The sequence below is a fragment of the Schistocerca americana genome, chromosome 8, assembly GCF_021461395.2.
Source record: "Schistocerca americana isolate TAMUIC-IGC-003095 chromosome 8, iqSchAmer2.1, whole genome shotgun sequence".
NCBI lineage: Eukaryota > Metazoa > Arthropoda > Insecta > Orthoptera > Acrididae > Schistocerca > Schistocerca americana.
Window position 1 is genome coordinate 520,864,680 of NC_060126.1, and position 14,405 is coordinate 520,879,084.

Below are 14,405 nucleotides of genomic sequence, written 5' to 3' on the forward strand. Positions count from 1 at the left end.
GAAGATAACGACACTTCTGTCTTAAGAAGGATGACGAAAAAACTATTAATATAATTTGCATTCAACTCGGAACTAATAACGTGATTCAGCCTCTCGATAAAAATATTTTCCAGCAGTGCAGAGCATTTTTTAGAGAATTGTCGGACAGCACAATTTACGACAGCTCTTTGTCATTTCAGGTTATCAGTGGTACAATATTGTTTACCTTCTGGTAACGAGCACAGTGTGCAGAATAGGGGCCACGACCATTTCCTACTTCGTTCTTGTTTTATACAGATAAAACTAGTAATTGTTGTGAAGTGCCTGAATGCATTAATATTTTCCAGATATGAAAGGTGAAAGGAAAAGGTTTGTTTTCGTAATCCAATAGATGCTTCGCATTTTTGTAACGACCGCACGGAATGAGCAAGTAAGTATGATAATGATGGAAGCTGAGGATATGAATTAAAATTTGCACTACAGCCGAGACTTGAACCCAGGTCTTCCTCCTCACTAGAGCAGAATGCTGACCATCACACCGCCACTAGACCGCCCGCGCTGCTGCACGGACTGCCTACGCTAGAAGCCCTGCCGAACACAAACTTCAGTTCACATCTTCTGCTTACTTTCCCCTCTTAAATCGTCACCATTGTTGAGGCTCTCGGGCATTGGACGTAATTGGGAGATGCTGTACCTCAGGCGTAAGTGATCTATAGATCTTATAATTAAATTTTCCTCCAGATATTTGAGTCTCGTCTTAGTGACGATCTAAGAGGGGGAAAATAATCAGAAGATGTGAACTGAAGTTTGTGTTGCTGAGTGCATTTAACTTGGGTTGTCCGTGGAAGAACCCTAGCCATAGTGCTGCGCGGTGTAATGGTTTAGCATTCCTCCCTAAGAGGGAAACAGACCAAGGTTCGACGCCTAGCTGTGATACAAAATTTAATCCATTTCTTCAGCTTCCATCATTATCGTAGAGAAAGAAGAGACTCGAATATCTCGACAAAATTTAATTATAAAAACAAGTAACTGTTTCATTATTAGCAAAATATACATTACTCAAAAATTATCGTAAGGACTGTGCTATCGGAATTGTTACAAAAAATACACACATCAAAAAACGTTTTGCATCACCTCGGTTCCCAGAACTGCTGACTATAAACATTGACTGTGGATGTTATATCACAGACACGGTCCCTTTATCTGTTCAGATATGCCACTAAACCCGCCCAGAGATGTAAACAACCATGCATGAGCAGCGCCTATTAGACGGAGGGGGTCCGACAGCCGCTCAGTTCCAGTCATTCCACCAGGAAGGAGGTACACGGCTCGTGTTGTCTGTAGTTCAACCATGCATAGACGGTCAATACAGCGGCCCGATCGCGTCCGCATTGTTACTTTCTGCCAGGAAGGGCTCTCAACAAGGGAGGTGTCCAGGCGTCTCGGACTGAACGAAAGCGATGTTGTTCGGACATGGAGGAGATGCAGAGAGACATGAACTTTCGATGGCATGCCTCACTCAGGCCGCCCAAGGGCTACTACTGCAGTGGATGACCGCTACCTACGGATTATGTCTCGGAGGCACCCTGACAGCAACACCTCCATGTTGAATAATGCTTTTCGTGCAGCCACAGGACGTCGTGTTACGACTCAAACTATGCACCGTAGGCTGCATAATGCTCAACTTCACTCCCGACGTCCATGTCGAGTTCGATCTTTGCAACAACGACACCATGCAATGCGGTACAGATGGGCCCAACCAACATGCCGAATGGACCGCTCAGGATTGGCATCACGTTCTCTTCACCGATCAGTGTCGCATATGTCTTCAACGAGACAATCGTTAGAGACGTGTTTGGAGGCAACCCGGTTAGACTGAAGGCCTTAGACACACTGCCCAGCGAGTGCAGCAAGGTGGAGGTCCCCTGTTGTTTTGAGGTGGCATTATGTGTAGCCGACGTACGCCGTTGGTGGTTACAGAAGGCGCCGTAACGAATGCACGATACGTGATTTCCATCCTAAGACCGATAGTGCAACCATATCGGCAGCATATTGGCGAGGCATTCGTCTTCATGGACGACAATTCGTGCCCCCATCGTGCACATCTTGTGAATGACTTCCTTCAGGATAAAGACATCGCTCGTCTAGAGTGGCCAGCATGTTCTCCAGAAATGAACCCTATCGAATATGCCTGGGATGTATTGAAAAGGACTGTTTATGTTCGACGTGACCCACCAACTACACTGAGGGATCTACGCCGAGTCGCCGTTGAGGAGTGGGACAATTGGACCAACAGTGCCTTGAGAAACGTGTGGATAGTATGCAGGCATACATCAATGCAAGAGGACATGCTACTGAGTATTTGAGGTACCGGTGTGTACAGCAATCTGGACCACCACCATCTCTGAGGGTCTCGCTGTATGGTGGTACAACATGCAATGTGTGGTTTTCATGTGCAATAAAAAGGGCGGAAACGATGTTTATGTTGATCTCTATTCCAATTTTCTGTACAGGTTCCGGGACTCTCGGAACCGAGTTGACGCAAAACTTTTTTTGATGTGTGTATTTAATTCCAGCAAATTAGAGTCCCCTTTGATGGAAGTCGTCTGTAATGTAATATCATGCACTGCCTCGATTTTCTTTCCTTTGCTACCCAGTTGTGTAACAACTTCATCTGCAAAAGCTTACCTGCTGACATGAACTGCAAGCCATTCAAAAAATTAATGATATGGGGCAGTGTTGGTATGGTTTAGCCTAAGTGCTTAAAACTCCAGTGTGTGCACTTTGGACTTTGCGCTACGCAGCAATACTTTCCCCCTGTCGCGGCTTCGTCTGCTTATTCGATGACGGCCTAAGCAGTCAGGGCTGCACAAACTGCGGTTATAAGCGGTTCTTCGTGCGGCAAAAATGATTAACTTTAACATTTTTTAAAGAAATTTCTTCCAGTGCACCGAAGCAGCTAACATTTGAACAGTGCATGTCTTTCGATGTATTGCTCCTGAGCGAAAAATTTCAGCGTAGGTTTCGACATGTCGCATGCAACATTCCCTTGACAGAATTCAAGAACATGGTTTAATATGTCGTGGTGGGAAAACTCTAACATGAATCATTCCCAGAAGAATGGATAAACTGGCCAGAAACTGACCTCGTGGAAAACTAGATGTGAGGGAGTTACCATGTGATTAACGCACAATACGGCCATTCTCCCTTGTGGTGGCGAAGCTTGGGCTACTGGAAACTTGAAGCGTACTCCTGCCCTCGCGTTCCAGTGCAGTCCAGCACCGGACCACTGCCATTTCTGAATACCTCACAAATCTGCGAATCATGCCATTCGACCAGCTGGCCACATGGCGACCAACTCGCGCTGATGATACTGTATCACAGAAGTGCACGACATATGCCTGTCCTTCGCTCAACATCGGTCGCTGTTCACGTATGTCCATATATTGTACCATTCCCGGTAACAACACTAAACTCGAACCACGCCAGTGCACTCTTGTCGGCGTTCTAGACGTCACGGAGAATTGCAGTTCTAAGCATTTACGTGCTCACCGCTGGTGTGTACGCATAGGACGATACATTGACATCGGACCACGTTGAAAGGTCTCTGTTGGATTCCTTTCATGTTAATTTCTTAAATCTGTTGTCATTTACGGCATAAACTCCTGTTCTAAATTTACTGTGGCGTTTCTGACTATCTGGGAGGAGACTGAGTAGTGCATCGTGTTACTTTTACACATAAACAAGAACGATCTGTCACACTACTACACTTTAAAACACAGTTTATATGTAATTCATGTCACACAATCTCATACGGAACCTACATCCGCTTTCTTTTATATACTGTATATGATAAGATACTGTCATCCCCCTTCCCTTCTGTGTGAAAGAATGAATGAGCAAATGTATTTCTAGTTGCATGCTTGAGGGTAGCAGACAAGCCTGTCAGCTAGAGAACAGTAGGACCAACGTCGGAACAGGTAGCTACGCTTGCTAAAAGTAGAGAGGTTTCTATTCTTAGTATGGTCCTGTCCGTCCCTTGTCATGTTGGTATAGGAAGCTGCCTCTCTGGTCACTTCCGTTTGTATCTGTTAGCACGCTAGGTAGGAGCCCAGGTCAGTCTGTCCGCGGCGAGCGTCTGAAGTGGTAAGATCTCCGGCTAAGCGCGTGTCTGCTAAGTCCGTAGGACAATGGATTTCTTAAGTTCAGCCTGACTGAAAATTTAATCACCTTTATTTCAGGTTTAGCTCTAAAAGATCTAATGTTATCTTAAATTGCAACGCAGTGTAATTCGAGTGTAAAGTTCAGAATGTCTTCCGGTAGTAGATTTGTCACTACTTTGTGAGTAAAGTGGAACCACGTGTTGATCAGTAACTCTAACTAAGATCATCAAGCTTAAATGCGAATGTGGATGAGATTATAACGTCTCGTCTTGACAATATGTTTCAATATAGCAACTTTTCTTTATGTTCAACCCACGTGTGTTGTACGTTGTGAGACCAATACCATGTGCTTATACAATTGTTTGACCCATCAGGTTAATAGTAAGACCAGTTCGAGGTTTTTCTTTTGTAAATTTCGTTTCGATGTAATTTATTTTAATTATCAAAATTATTGTGGAGTTACACTCTTTGTGTAAACCAAGTTGACCACGTGAAGCATGTGGTGTAATCATCAAAGTAGCCCTCGGCTATTCTTTTCGGGAAGATTTCACAGAGAGTTAGTATGAATTTAGTATACCAGTGTGTGGTAATTACATGACGGACAGGATTGCGCTACGGACGTAACTTCTTTGGGTGAAAATTGAATCGGTTGGTTGTGGTTAATTTCCTCTTGCATATGTTTCAACGTTCTTCGTGTGTTATTTTATTTTATGAATGCAGTGTTTTATGCAGTCTCCCAATCTTGACTCCCTATTTGATGTGTTCCGTAAGATTACAAACTCACATTTACACAATCCTAAATAAGGCACCAGTTTAGTTATGAATCAAGTTTGATATGCTGAAATTATAATGGAACAATGATCAATGTTAAAATAAATGTCCAAATATAAACTGATTTATTTCTTTTTATCGTAAGATGAGTACTAAAAGATTATAATTAATGTTAGTCTGGTTGGGAATTTGGTAAGCTAGACTGGATACCTGGTGAAACAGTTGCGCAGTAATGCAAGGTTAACTTCCTCAGATAGCTCACAGCTTTTAACCCACTTTTATGGTCTTGAATATCAGCACCGCTTTCAGAACAAATTAATGCGACAACATTACAAAGTCTTCTGTGTGCTTCACTTGTGTTGTCAGGATGTGTGTATCATGTGAGCTGAACGAGATGTAGGGTATGACTTCGGCCCAGCTTCATTGCCATTGGTGCGACCTGTGCACGTACAATATACCTTGCAAATTGATTTTCTTTTTTGTTGCTGCTTGTCTATAACAGCCTTGAATTATCGTATGCAAGTAGCATACGTCCACGTAAATATTCATTGTAAAAATTAGTGAAAAACAGTCTAGACTGCAACAGTCAGTAGACGACAGTCGCTGAAACTGACTGTTCTGAACATCGTCAACTTTGACTGATGGTGCTTTCCTGAATATGGCTTAAGTCTAGGCCGAAACCGTTCATTTTAAATAAAACAACCATTGCGACCTAGACTGTGTTTCACCAATTTCATATCGCTTACAAGATCGCTGTTCTCCGAAAATGTTACCAAAAATTTTGTATTCGTTATAAGCTTTTTAACTAATGATTAAATGAAGACACGTATAAAAAATTTGTCCTACGTCTTTGAGAACTGTTTCACTTAGATCCACTTCTCTGGTTGCTCCGCTCTACAACAGACATTCAGAGTTATTAGAGATTTGTGTAGGACGCCGCAGCAATTTTAAACGAACGTATTACCATGTTAGCCCACAGTTTTCTTGCGCTACAGTATTTTGTGGTGCCATTGTGTGTATTTTATTTTCCGCAGGACAACGGCTCTCCTCAGCTTTCGTCTACTGAGGCCACCATCACCATCAACGTGAACCAGCAGACGTCGCCCCCCACGGCTCCCAGGTTTCAGGATGCTGCGTCTCACAAGACAGTCGCCGCGGACGAGATAGTGAGTACACTGGCTCAACACACTCAGCGTCGACAGCTTTTCACGGAGCTGTCAGGCGCTGTTCTGTTCCGCCTTGTAGGCGCTAGGAGGTATGCTTTCTGCATCCATAACGAAATTTTGCAACATTTAGTTAACCAAATTCGCTTTTGGAATATGTGACTATCTTTCCGAAATATCGTCAGCAGGTGTTCTTCCCTTAGTTTATATTACTTTGCAGAGTAACCAGGGTCCTAATATAACACATTAACTGGGTAAGATCTCACTCCAGATACATGAAAACTGGGTAACGGGGAGGTGCACCTTAAACATTTGGTAGAAACTATAAACACATGATACAGGTTCGTAGGCTTCTACGGCCGATGTCATTTTCGACAATATAATTTTCGCTATTGGGTCGAGTCACTGTAACTGCTTCACGCCAGTTCACTGCTGTCTACTGGTGACTGTTTTCCTCCATCTACACCTACATCTACATCGACACTCAGCAAATCACATTTAAGTGCCTGGTAGAGGGTTCATCGAACCACCTTAACAATTCTCTATTATTCCAATCTCGTATAGCTCACGGAGAGAAGGAAGACCTATATCTTTCCTTATGAGCTCTGGTTTCCCTTATTTTATCATGGTGATCGCTTCTCCCTAAGTAGGTCGGCGTCAACAAAATATTTTAGCATTCGGAAGAGAATGTTGGTGACTTGAATTTCGTGAGAAGATTCCTCCGCAACGGAAAACGCCTTTATTTTAATGACGTCCATCCAAAATCCTGTTTCATTTAAGTGACACTCATATCCTAAGTGTTCTGCCGAGAAAACGCAGTCTTTGGTTAGCCTTGCCCAGAACATTTACTATGTGTTCCTTGCAATTTAAGTTGTTGGTAATTGTAATTCCTAGGTATTTAGTTGAATTTACGGCCTTTAGATTTGACTGATTTACCGTGTGACCGAAGTTTAACGGATTCCTTGTAGCACTCATGTGGATGACCTCACACTTTTCGTTATTTAGGGGTTTCGCACCATACAGGTATCTTTTCTAAACCGTTTTGAAATTTGTTTTGATCTTCTGGTGACTTTACTGGACAATAAACGACAGCGTGATCTGCAAACAACCGAAGACGGCTGCTCAGATTGTCTCGCAAATCGTTTATAGAGATAAGGAACAGGAAAGGGCCTGTAACACTACGTTGCGGAATGCCAGAAATCACTCCTAGTTTACTCGATGACTTTCCGCCAGTTACTACGAAGTGTGACCTCCCTGACAGGAAATCACTAACCCAGTCACATAACTGAGACGATATTCCGTAGCCACACAATTCCACTACAGGCCGCTTGTATGGGACAGTGTCGAAAGCCTTCCGGAAATCCAGAAATTACTTGGTGGCTAGCGTCGTCACATATTTGTGATGTCGTGGGACAATTTGAAGAGGCTGTTATGGAGGCTGTACGGTACTCTGTTCCCTGCGCTACCTCGGCGGCTAATGGGAAGCCAACTCTAGCAGTGACTGGTAGTGTGTTGGTTGCCTGTTGCCTGTGCCACTCCTGTAACAGGTTGGTGGGCGAACTCTCGTTGGTGACGGGAAGGCACCTTGTACCCGGGGAGTGGTGTCAAGCTGCAGTTCTCTCGCTGCCGCCGTCTGCGCTGTGAAACCGGGGCCAGTCGGTGCTTAGAGTAGATTAGATTAGCAGTTGTTCCACAAATCATGAATACGACACTTGGAACGCGCCAGGTATGCCGGCTCGTGGACACGCGGTCCGCCAGGCTGCAGAGGCGCGCACTCAGGCCGCTCCTAACTTGTGGCCATCCCCCCTGTTCATGCTCCGCCAGAGAACTACCGTGCGGCCTCAAGGGGAGTAGAACGGAAAATATTTTGTTTAAGATTTTCGGGTTTTTATCTCATTATAAAATCTGCCATTTTCCGAATAAAATGATATATATGTCACTCATAAACTCACATAGGAAGTGAAACTTCCTGGCAGATTAAAACTGTGTGCCGGACCGAGGCTCGAACTCGGGACCTTTGCCTTTTGTGGGCAAGTGCTCTACCGACTGAGCTACCCAAGCACGACTCACGCCCCGTCCTCACAGTTCTACTTCTGCCAGTATCTCGTCTCCTACCTTCCAAACTTTACAGAAGCTCTCCTGCGAACCTTGCAGAACTAGCAATCACGAAAGAAAGGATATTGCGGAGACATGGCTTAGCCACAGCCTGGGGGATGTTTCCAGAATGAGATTTTCACATCCCCCAGGCTGTGGCTAAGCCATGTCTCCGCAATATCCTTTCTTTCAGGAGTGCTAGTTCTGCAAGGCTCACAGGAGAGCTTCTGTAAAGTTTGGAAGGTAGGAGACGAGGTACTGGCAGAAGTAAAGCTCTGAGGACGGGGCGTGAGTCGTGCTTGGGTAGAAATTAACACTTGCTGCCGACACGGTAGCTCAGCGTGTTCCGTCAGAGAGTAATGTGCCCTCTGTAATAAAAAAACTGAGTTAACAGATCAACACCGAACTTAAATGGATGTCTTACGACGTCCGCCCCGAGCAGATTAAACGAACTAAGCCGGCACGGTAGCTCAGCGTGTTCGGTCAGAGACCCGGTTGGCCTCTGTTATAAAAAACTGAGTGGAAGGATCAACCACCGAACTTGAACAGGATGTCTTGCAACGTCCGCAACGACCAAACATAACGATCAATAACGAACAAAATGGACGCCGGCACGGTAGCTCAGTGTGTTCAGTCAGAGAGCCGGTTGGGCTCTGTAATAAAAAACTGAGTGGAAGGATCAACCCCCAAACTTGAACAGGATGTCTTGCGACGTCCGCAACGACCAAACATAACGATCAATAACGAACGAAATGCAAAATAAAAAAAAGTAAAAAAAAAGTTGGTAAAGCACTTGCCCGCGAAAGGCAAAGGTCCCGAGTTCGAGTCTCGGTCCGACACACAGTTTTAATCTGCCAGGAAGTTTCATATCAGCGCACACTCCGCTGCAGAGTGAAAAATCTCATTCTGGTCACATAGGAAGTGTTTCATTTTATTTTTTTAGATATATTCTACACAGGTTCAAAATGTTAAAATTTTTACGTGCATTTCTTCAGTATCTAATGAAATCGGTATTTTTTTATGTAGAAGGCTGTGGATTGCTGTGTTACAAAGGTTAAATTACGTCTTTGTATTGGTAGCACTGTCAAAAACAGTATCGTATCGTTTCATAGTATAAATACGCGTTGCATGTCGAAGTGCTAACTTTTTTCCGAGGAAAAGTGACGACTAGATTGGTAAATGTCTCAAAAAGTAAAGTATGACGCCAAAACAAAGTGTTTTTAAGAAAGGTATCTTTCGTGGTAATAGATTTTCGAATAAAGGGAAACATTGTGTTCAACGTGTGGCGTTTGAAGTTACAGACAACGAAATACAGGCAAACTCGTCAGTATCTAGAGAAACACCCATGAGTGCTTCGAAGATTAACATAAAATGTTGTGATACACAATTTCCTCAAAACGAAAGTGGTGTAAATGGTAGGTTAGGTTATATTCTGATAGATTTACACATCCTAACAAAGGTCTTACATGAATTTGTGTGTTGTAAAATATGTGGAGGGCCAATTAGTTTACTTTAAGACTGTGAGCTATCTAATGGACTAGCCAGAAAACATATCATTAATTGTGCCAGTTGTTAGATATACTCATTCATTTTGTAATTCTGATAAGTGTAAAGATGTTAGGTGGTTTTATGGATTGAGAGCTATTGGCAAACGACACACTGCAACAGAAACAATGTGTGCCGTGATGAATATGCCACGCTCACCTTGTAAAATCGACAAGTATGCAGGATTTATTGGAGCTGCTCTGGAATCTGTTGCACGTGAGTCAATGAAGGGTGCTGCAAACGAAGCCGTTGAAATAAATGATGGTGCGACTCAACACATGGTGCATAATTCTCTGCACTGGAAGCACTTTGCTGATTACAAATACTGGTCCCTAGTATAGCTGTGGAATTGGGACAAATCAGCCAGCTCCACCCGCTCCATAAATATTATTCTCATGTTACAATAACTGTCTCGTTTTGTAGGAGAAAAAAAAAGAGTCCACTCACCCCACTGTTAGGCTCGAATCAGCCGGTGCGGCTGTGACGTAATGCTGGGTCTGGCTGCCTCAGAGATGGTTCTGACACCAGAATGTAGACGCTCAAGGTGTACGGCCTCTGCAGTGACAGTGTTGAGTTGAGGTGGTGTGTTGTCCTCAGGATGTTGACTGTGGTGGTTAAAGAAAACATCATCAACACATGAAACAGGCTACTCCACGCGTAGAGTCATTCCATAGAGGTAACGCCCCCTCGGTGTGTGCTGACAGCAGAGAGAAGGAAGGAAGGAACATTAGGGTTTAATGTCCCATCGACATCAAGGTCACTAGAGACGGGATAACGCAATAGGCGGCCAGAGCCCTATGGCGGCAGGGCCTAAATGCTGATATGCGATATCGACGAAAGCATTCGCACCATCTTGGCGTGACTCTGCTGTTCAGGGCAGGGTTTGATGGGGCAGACACGGTGTTTACCGTCGAACAGCTGCTAGCATGAGTTTATTAGAAGTAGATACCTTAGGGGTTGCTAAATAACTCAAATCGCTTGATACGGGCAAGTCTTCAGGTCCAGATTGTATCCCGATTAGGTTCCTTTCAGATTACGCTGATACAATAGTTCCCTACTTAGCAATCGTATACAACCGCTCGCTCACCGATAGATCTGTACCTACAGATTAGAAAATTGCGCAGGTCGCTCCAGTGTTTAAGAAGGGTAGTAGGAGTAATCCATCGAACTACAGACCTATATCATTGACGTCGGTTTGCAGTAGGGTTTTGGAGCATATACTGTATTCAAACATTTTGAATCACCTCGAAAGGAACGATCTATTGATACGTAATCAGCATGGTTTCAGAAAACATCGCTCTTGTGCAACGCAGCTAGCTCTTTATTCGCACGAAGTAATGGCCGCTATCGACAGGGGATCTCAAGTGGATTCCGTATTTCTGGATTTCCGGAAGGCTTTTGACACCGTTCCTCACAAGCGACTTCTAATCAAGCTGCGGGCCTATGGAGTATCGTCTCAGTTGTGCGACTGGATTCGTGATTTCCTGTCAGGAAGGTCGCAGTTCGTAGTAATAGACGGCAAATCATTGAGTAAAACTGAAGTGATATCGGGTGTTCCCCAGGGAAGCGTCCTGGTGTGGCAGGTGGCAGTTGACGCTAAATAACGAAAAGTGTGACGTGATCCACATGAGTTCTAAAAGAAATCCGTTGGAATTCGTTTACTCGATAAATAGTACAATTCTCAAGGCTGTCAATTCAACTAAGTACCTGGGTGTCAAAATTACGAACAACTTCAGTTGGAAAGACCACGCAGATAATATTGTGGGGAAGGCGAGCCAAAGGTTGCGTTTCATTGGCATAACACTTAGAAGATGCAACAAGTCCACTAAAGAGACAGCTTACACTACACTCGTTCGTCCTCTCTTAGAATATTGCTGCGCGGTGTGGGATCCTTACCAGGTGGGATTGACGGAGGACATCGAAAGGGTGCAAAAAAGGGCAGCTCGTTTTGTATTATCACGTAATAGGGGAGAGAGTGTGGCAGATATGATACGCGAATTGGGATGGAAGTCATTAAAACAAAGATGTTTTTCGTCGCGGCGAGATCTATTTACGAAATTTCAGTCACCAACTTTCTCTTCCGAATGTGAAAATATTTTGTTGAGCCCAACCTACATACGTAGGAATGATCATCAAAATAAAATAAGAGAAATCAGAGCTCGAACAGAAAGGTTTAGGTGTTCGTTTTTCCCGCGCGCTGTTCGGGAGTGGAATGGTAGAGAGATAGTATGATTGTCGTTCGATGAACCCTCCGCCAAACACTTAAATGCGAATTGCAGAGTAATCATGTAGATGTAGATGTAGAAAGCAGAGGCGTACAGTGTCAGTTCGCCTGCACAAGTACAGTGGCCGAAATGACTGCCCCGCCCTGGCCACTAATGCGTGCCCTTCACTACACAAGGCTGGCTGCAACTCGAGTGAGCCTGAAGGTAGCCCACCAGCTGGAACGCGCCAAGAACCTTAGAGCCAGCAGTGGGCTCGTAGGTGGTGCAGCCCGAGTCTCGTGGTAGCTGCTCGCAGAATGACGTCACCGTGTCGCCAGGTGTACTCCTTACCTCGTAGATGGTGCTGCTACTCAACTTACAGCACCTACCAGATAGCAAAACAAAAAGGATAACATTTGGTGATGAAAGCAAAATTAAGTCAAAAATTCGAAAATGTGGAAAAATAGCAGCGCCAGTAACAAATTTTAAGTATATAGGATCCAGTAAATCACCTGAAGATGGAACTAATTTCTGGCATGAGACAGAGATATCGAACTTAGTGAATGGTACTATCGCATTAGCATTACAAAAGAACGTAAAGAAAGGACAACTGCTGAATATTACTCTCTGTTGTAGTGAATGGAAGAAGTACTTTGGAAACAATAACAAAGGATACTCTAAGCATCCAAAGTGAGGAAACGAAGCTTTTCACACATCCAGGCATAAACAGTTGATAAGATAGCGAAATATAGAAACACGAGCAGAACTGGAAATTAGAGTGCAGCATTAGGACTAATGGCAGCCGTGTCCTCATAGCCGCGAGCTCCATCACGCCGCTGCAAGATTCGGAGAGCCTGCCTGGCTCTGGATCAAAACCGCCGTGGGGATTAACGACCTCAGTTACACGATTCGTATACTTGTAGAAAGCGTTCGCACACTTTCATGTTGGATAATGCTAGACACACAGGCGCACAAATTACGTCCCTAAAGTGGAGGTATCGGGATCTAAGGGCGGTGACGTGTACGGAATCCGGCCATCCTCTGCCCTTAAAAAATCCAGAAAAATATCCAACCAAACCCATGAAGATGCGGAATAAGGCCAGTTAAAAGGAGAGTAACATGACTGGCTTTAAATCAAAATATTTAAGAATGCGGATGGCAATGGAAATAGCAAATCAATGGCTCTAGAATGTACCGCAAACAAAAAACTATAAAAATACAAGTCAGAGGTAAGTAGCAATGTAGGAAGGCCCAAAAAGTGAATGATTTAATCTATTTTTTTTATAAATGCAAGTAAGACAAAGAAGAATATCTCTCATTGCCTTGCCAAGTTCCATTACATAGCTATGGTCATCACAAGTGTGTGTGTGTGTGTGTGTGTGTGTGTGTGTGTGTGTGTGTGTGTGTGTGTGTGTACATTTTCCTGAACCGAACTTCGAAGGGCAAGTTTTGAATGAAGAAAGAAGGAGAGTCATTCGGTATTCCTTTCCTAAGAAACTAAAACCACAAGACAATCACAAGGATATGATATACAGGGTGTTACAAAAAGATACGGCCAGACTTTCAGGAAACATTCCTCACACACAAATAAAGAAAAGATGTTATGTGGACATGTGTCCAGAAACGCTTAATTTCCATCTTAGAGCTCATTTTAGTTTCGTCAGTATGTACTGTACCTCCTCGATTCACCGCCAGTTGGCCCAATTGACGGAAAGTAATGTTGACTTCGGTGCTTGTGTTGACATGCGACTCATTGCTCTACAGTACTAGCATCAAGCACATCAGTACGTAGCATCAACAGGTTCGTGTTCATCACGAACGTGGTTTTGCAGTCAGTGCAATTTTTACAAATGCGGAGTTGGCAGATGCCCATTTGATGTATGGATTAGCACGGCGCAATAGCCGTGGCGCGGTACGTTTGTATCGAGACAGATTTCCAGAACGAAGGTGTCCCGACAGGAAGACTTTCGAAGCAATTGATCGGCGTCTTAGGGAGCACGGAACATTCCAGCCTACGACTCGCGACTGGGGAAGACCTAGAACGACAAGGACACCTGCAACTGCCGAGGCAATTCTTCGTGCAGTTGACGATAACCCTAATGTCAGCGTCAGAGACGTTGCTGCTGTACAAGGTAACGTTGACCACGTCACTGTATGGAGAGAGCTACGGGAGAACCAGTTGTTTCTGTACGATGTACAGCGTGTGCAGGCACTATCAGCAGCTGATTGGCCTCCACGGGTACACTTCTGCGAATGGTTCATCCAACAATGCGTCAATGCTCATTTCAGTGCAAATGTTCTCTTTACGGATGAGGCCTCATTCCAACGTGATCAAACTGTAAATTTTCACAATCATCATGTGTGGGCTGACGAGAATCCGCACGCAATTGTGCAATCACGTCATCAACACAGATTTTCTGTGAACGTTTGGGCAGGCATTGTCGGTGATGTCTTGATTGGGCCCCATGTTCTTCCACCTACACTCA

At 44.2% G+C, this 14,405-nt stretch overlaps 1 protein-coding gene across 8 annotated transcripts in view; it reads left to right on the forward strand.

Annotated features, from left to right (window-relative positions):
* The window catches only part of LOC124545180 (mucin-5AC-like), a 349,462-nt gene that overhangs the window by 128,227 nt on the left and 206,830 nt on the right, over positions 1-14,405 (forward strand). For all 8 annotated transcript variants that reach the window (XM_047124022.1, XM_047124023.1, XM_047124024.1 and 5 more), the window contains exon 5: positions 5,948-6,079. In XM_047124022.1, coding sequence (XP_046979978.1) covers positions 5,948-6,079 — 132 coding nt within the window. The remainder of the gene's footprint in view (positions 1-5,947; positions 6,080-14,405) is intronic.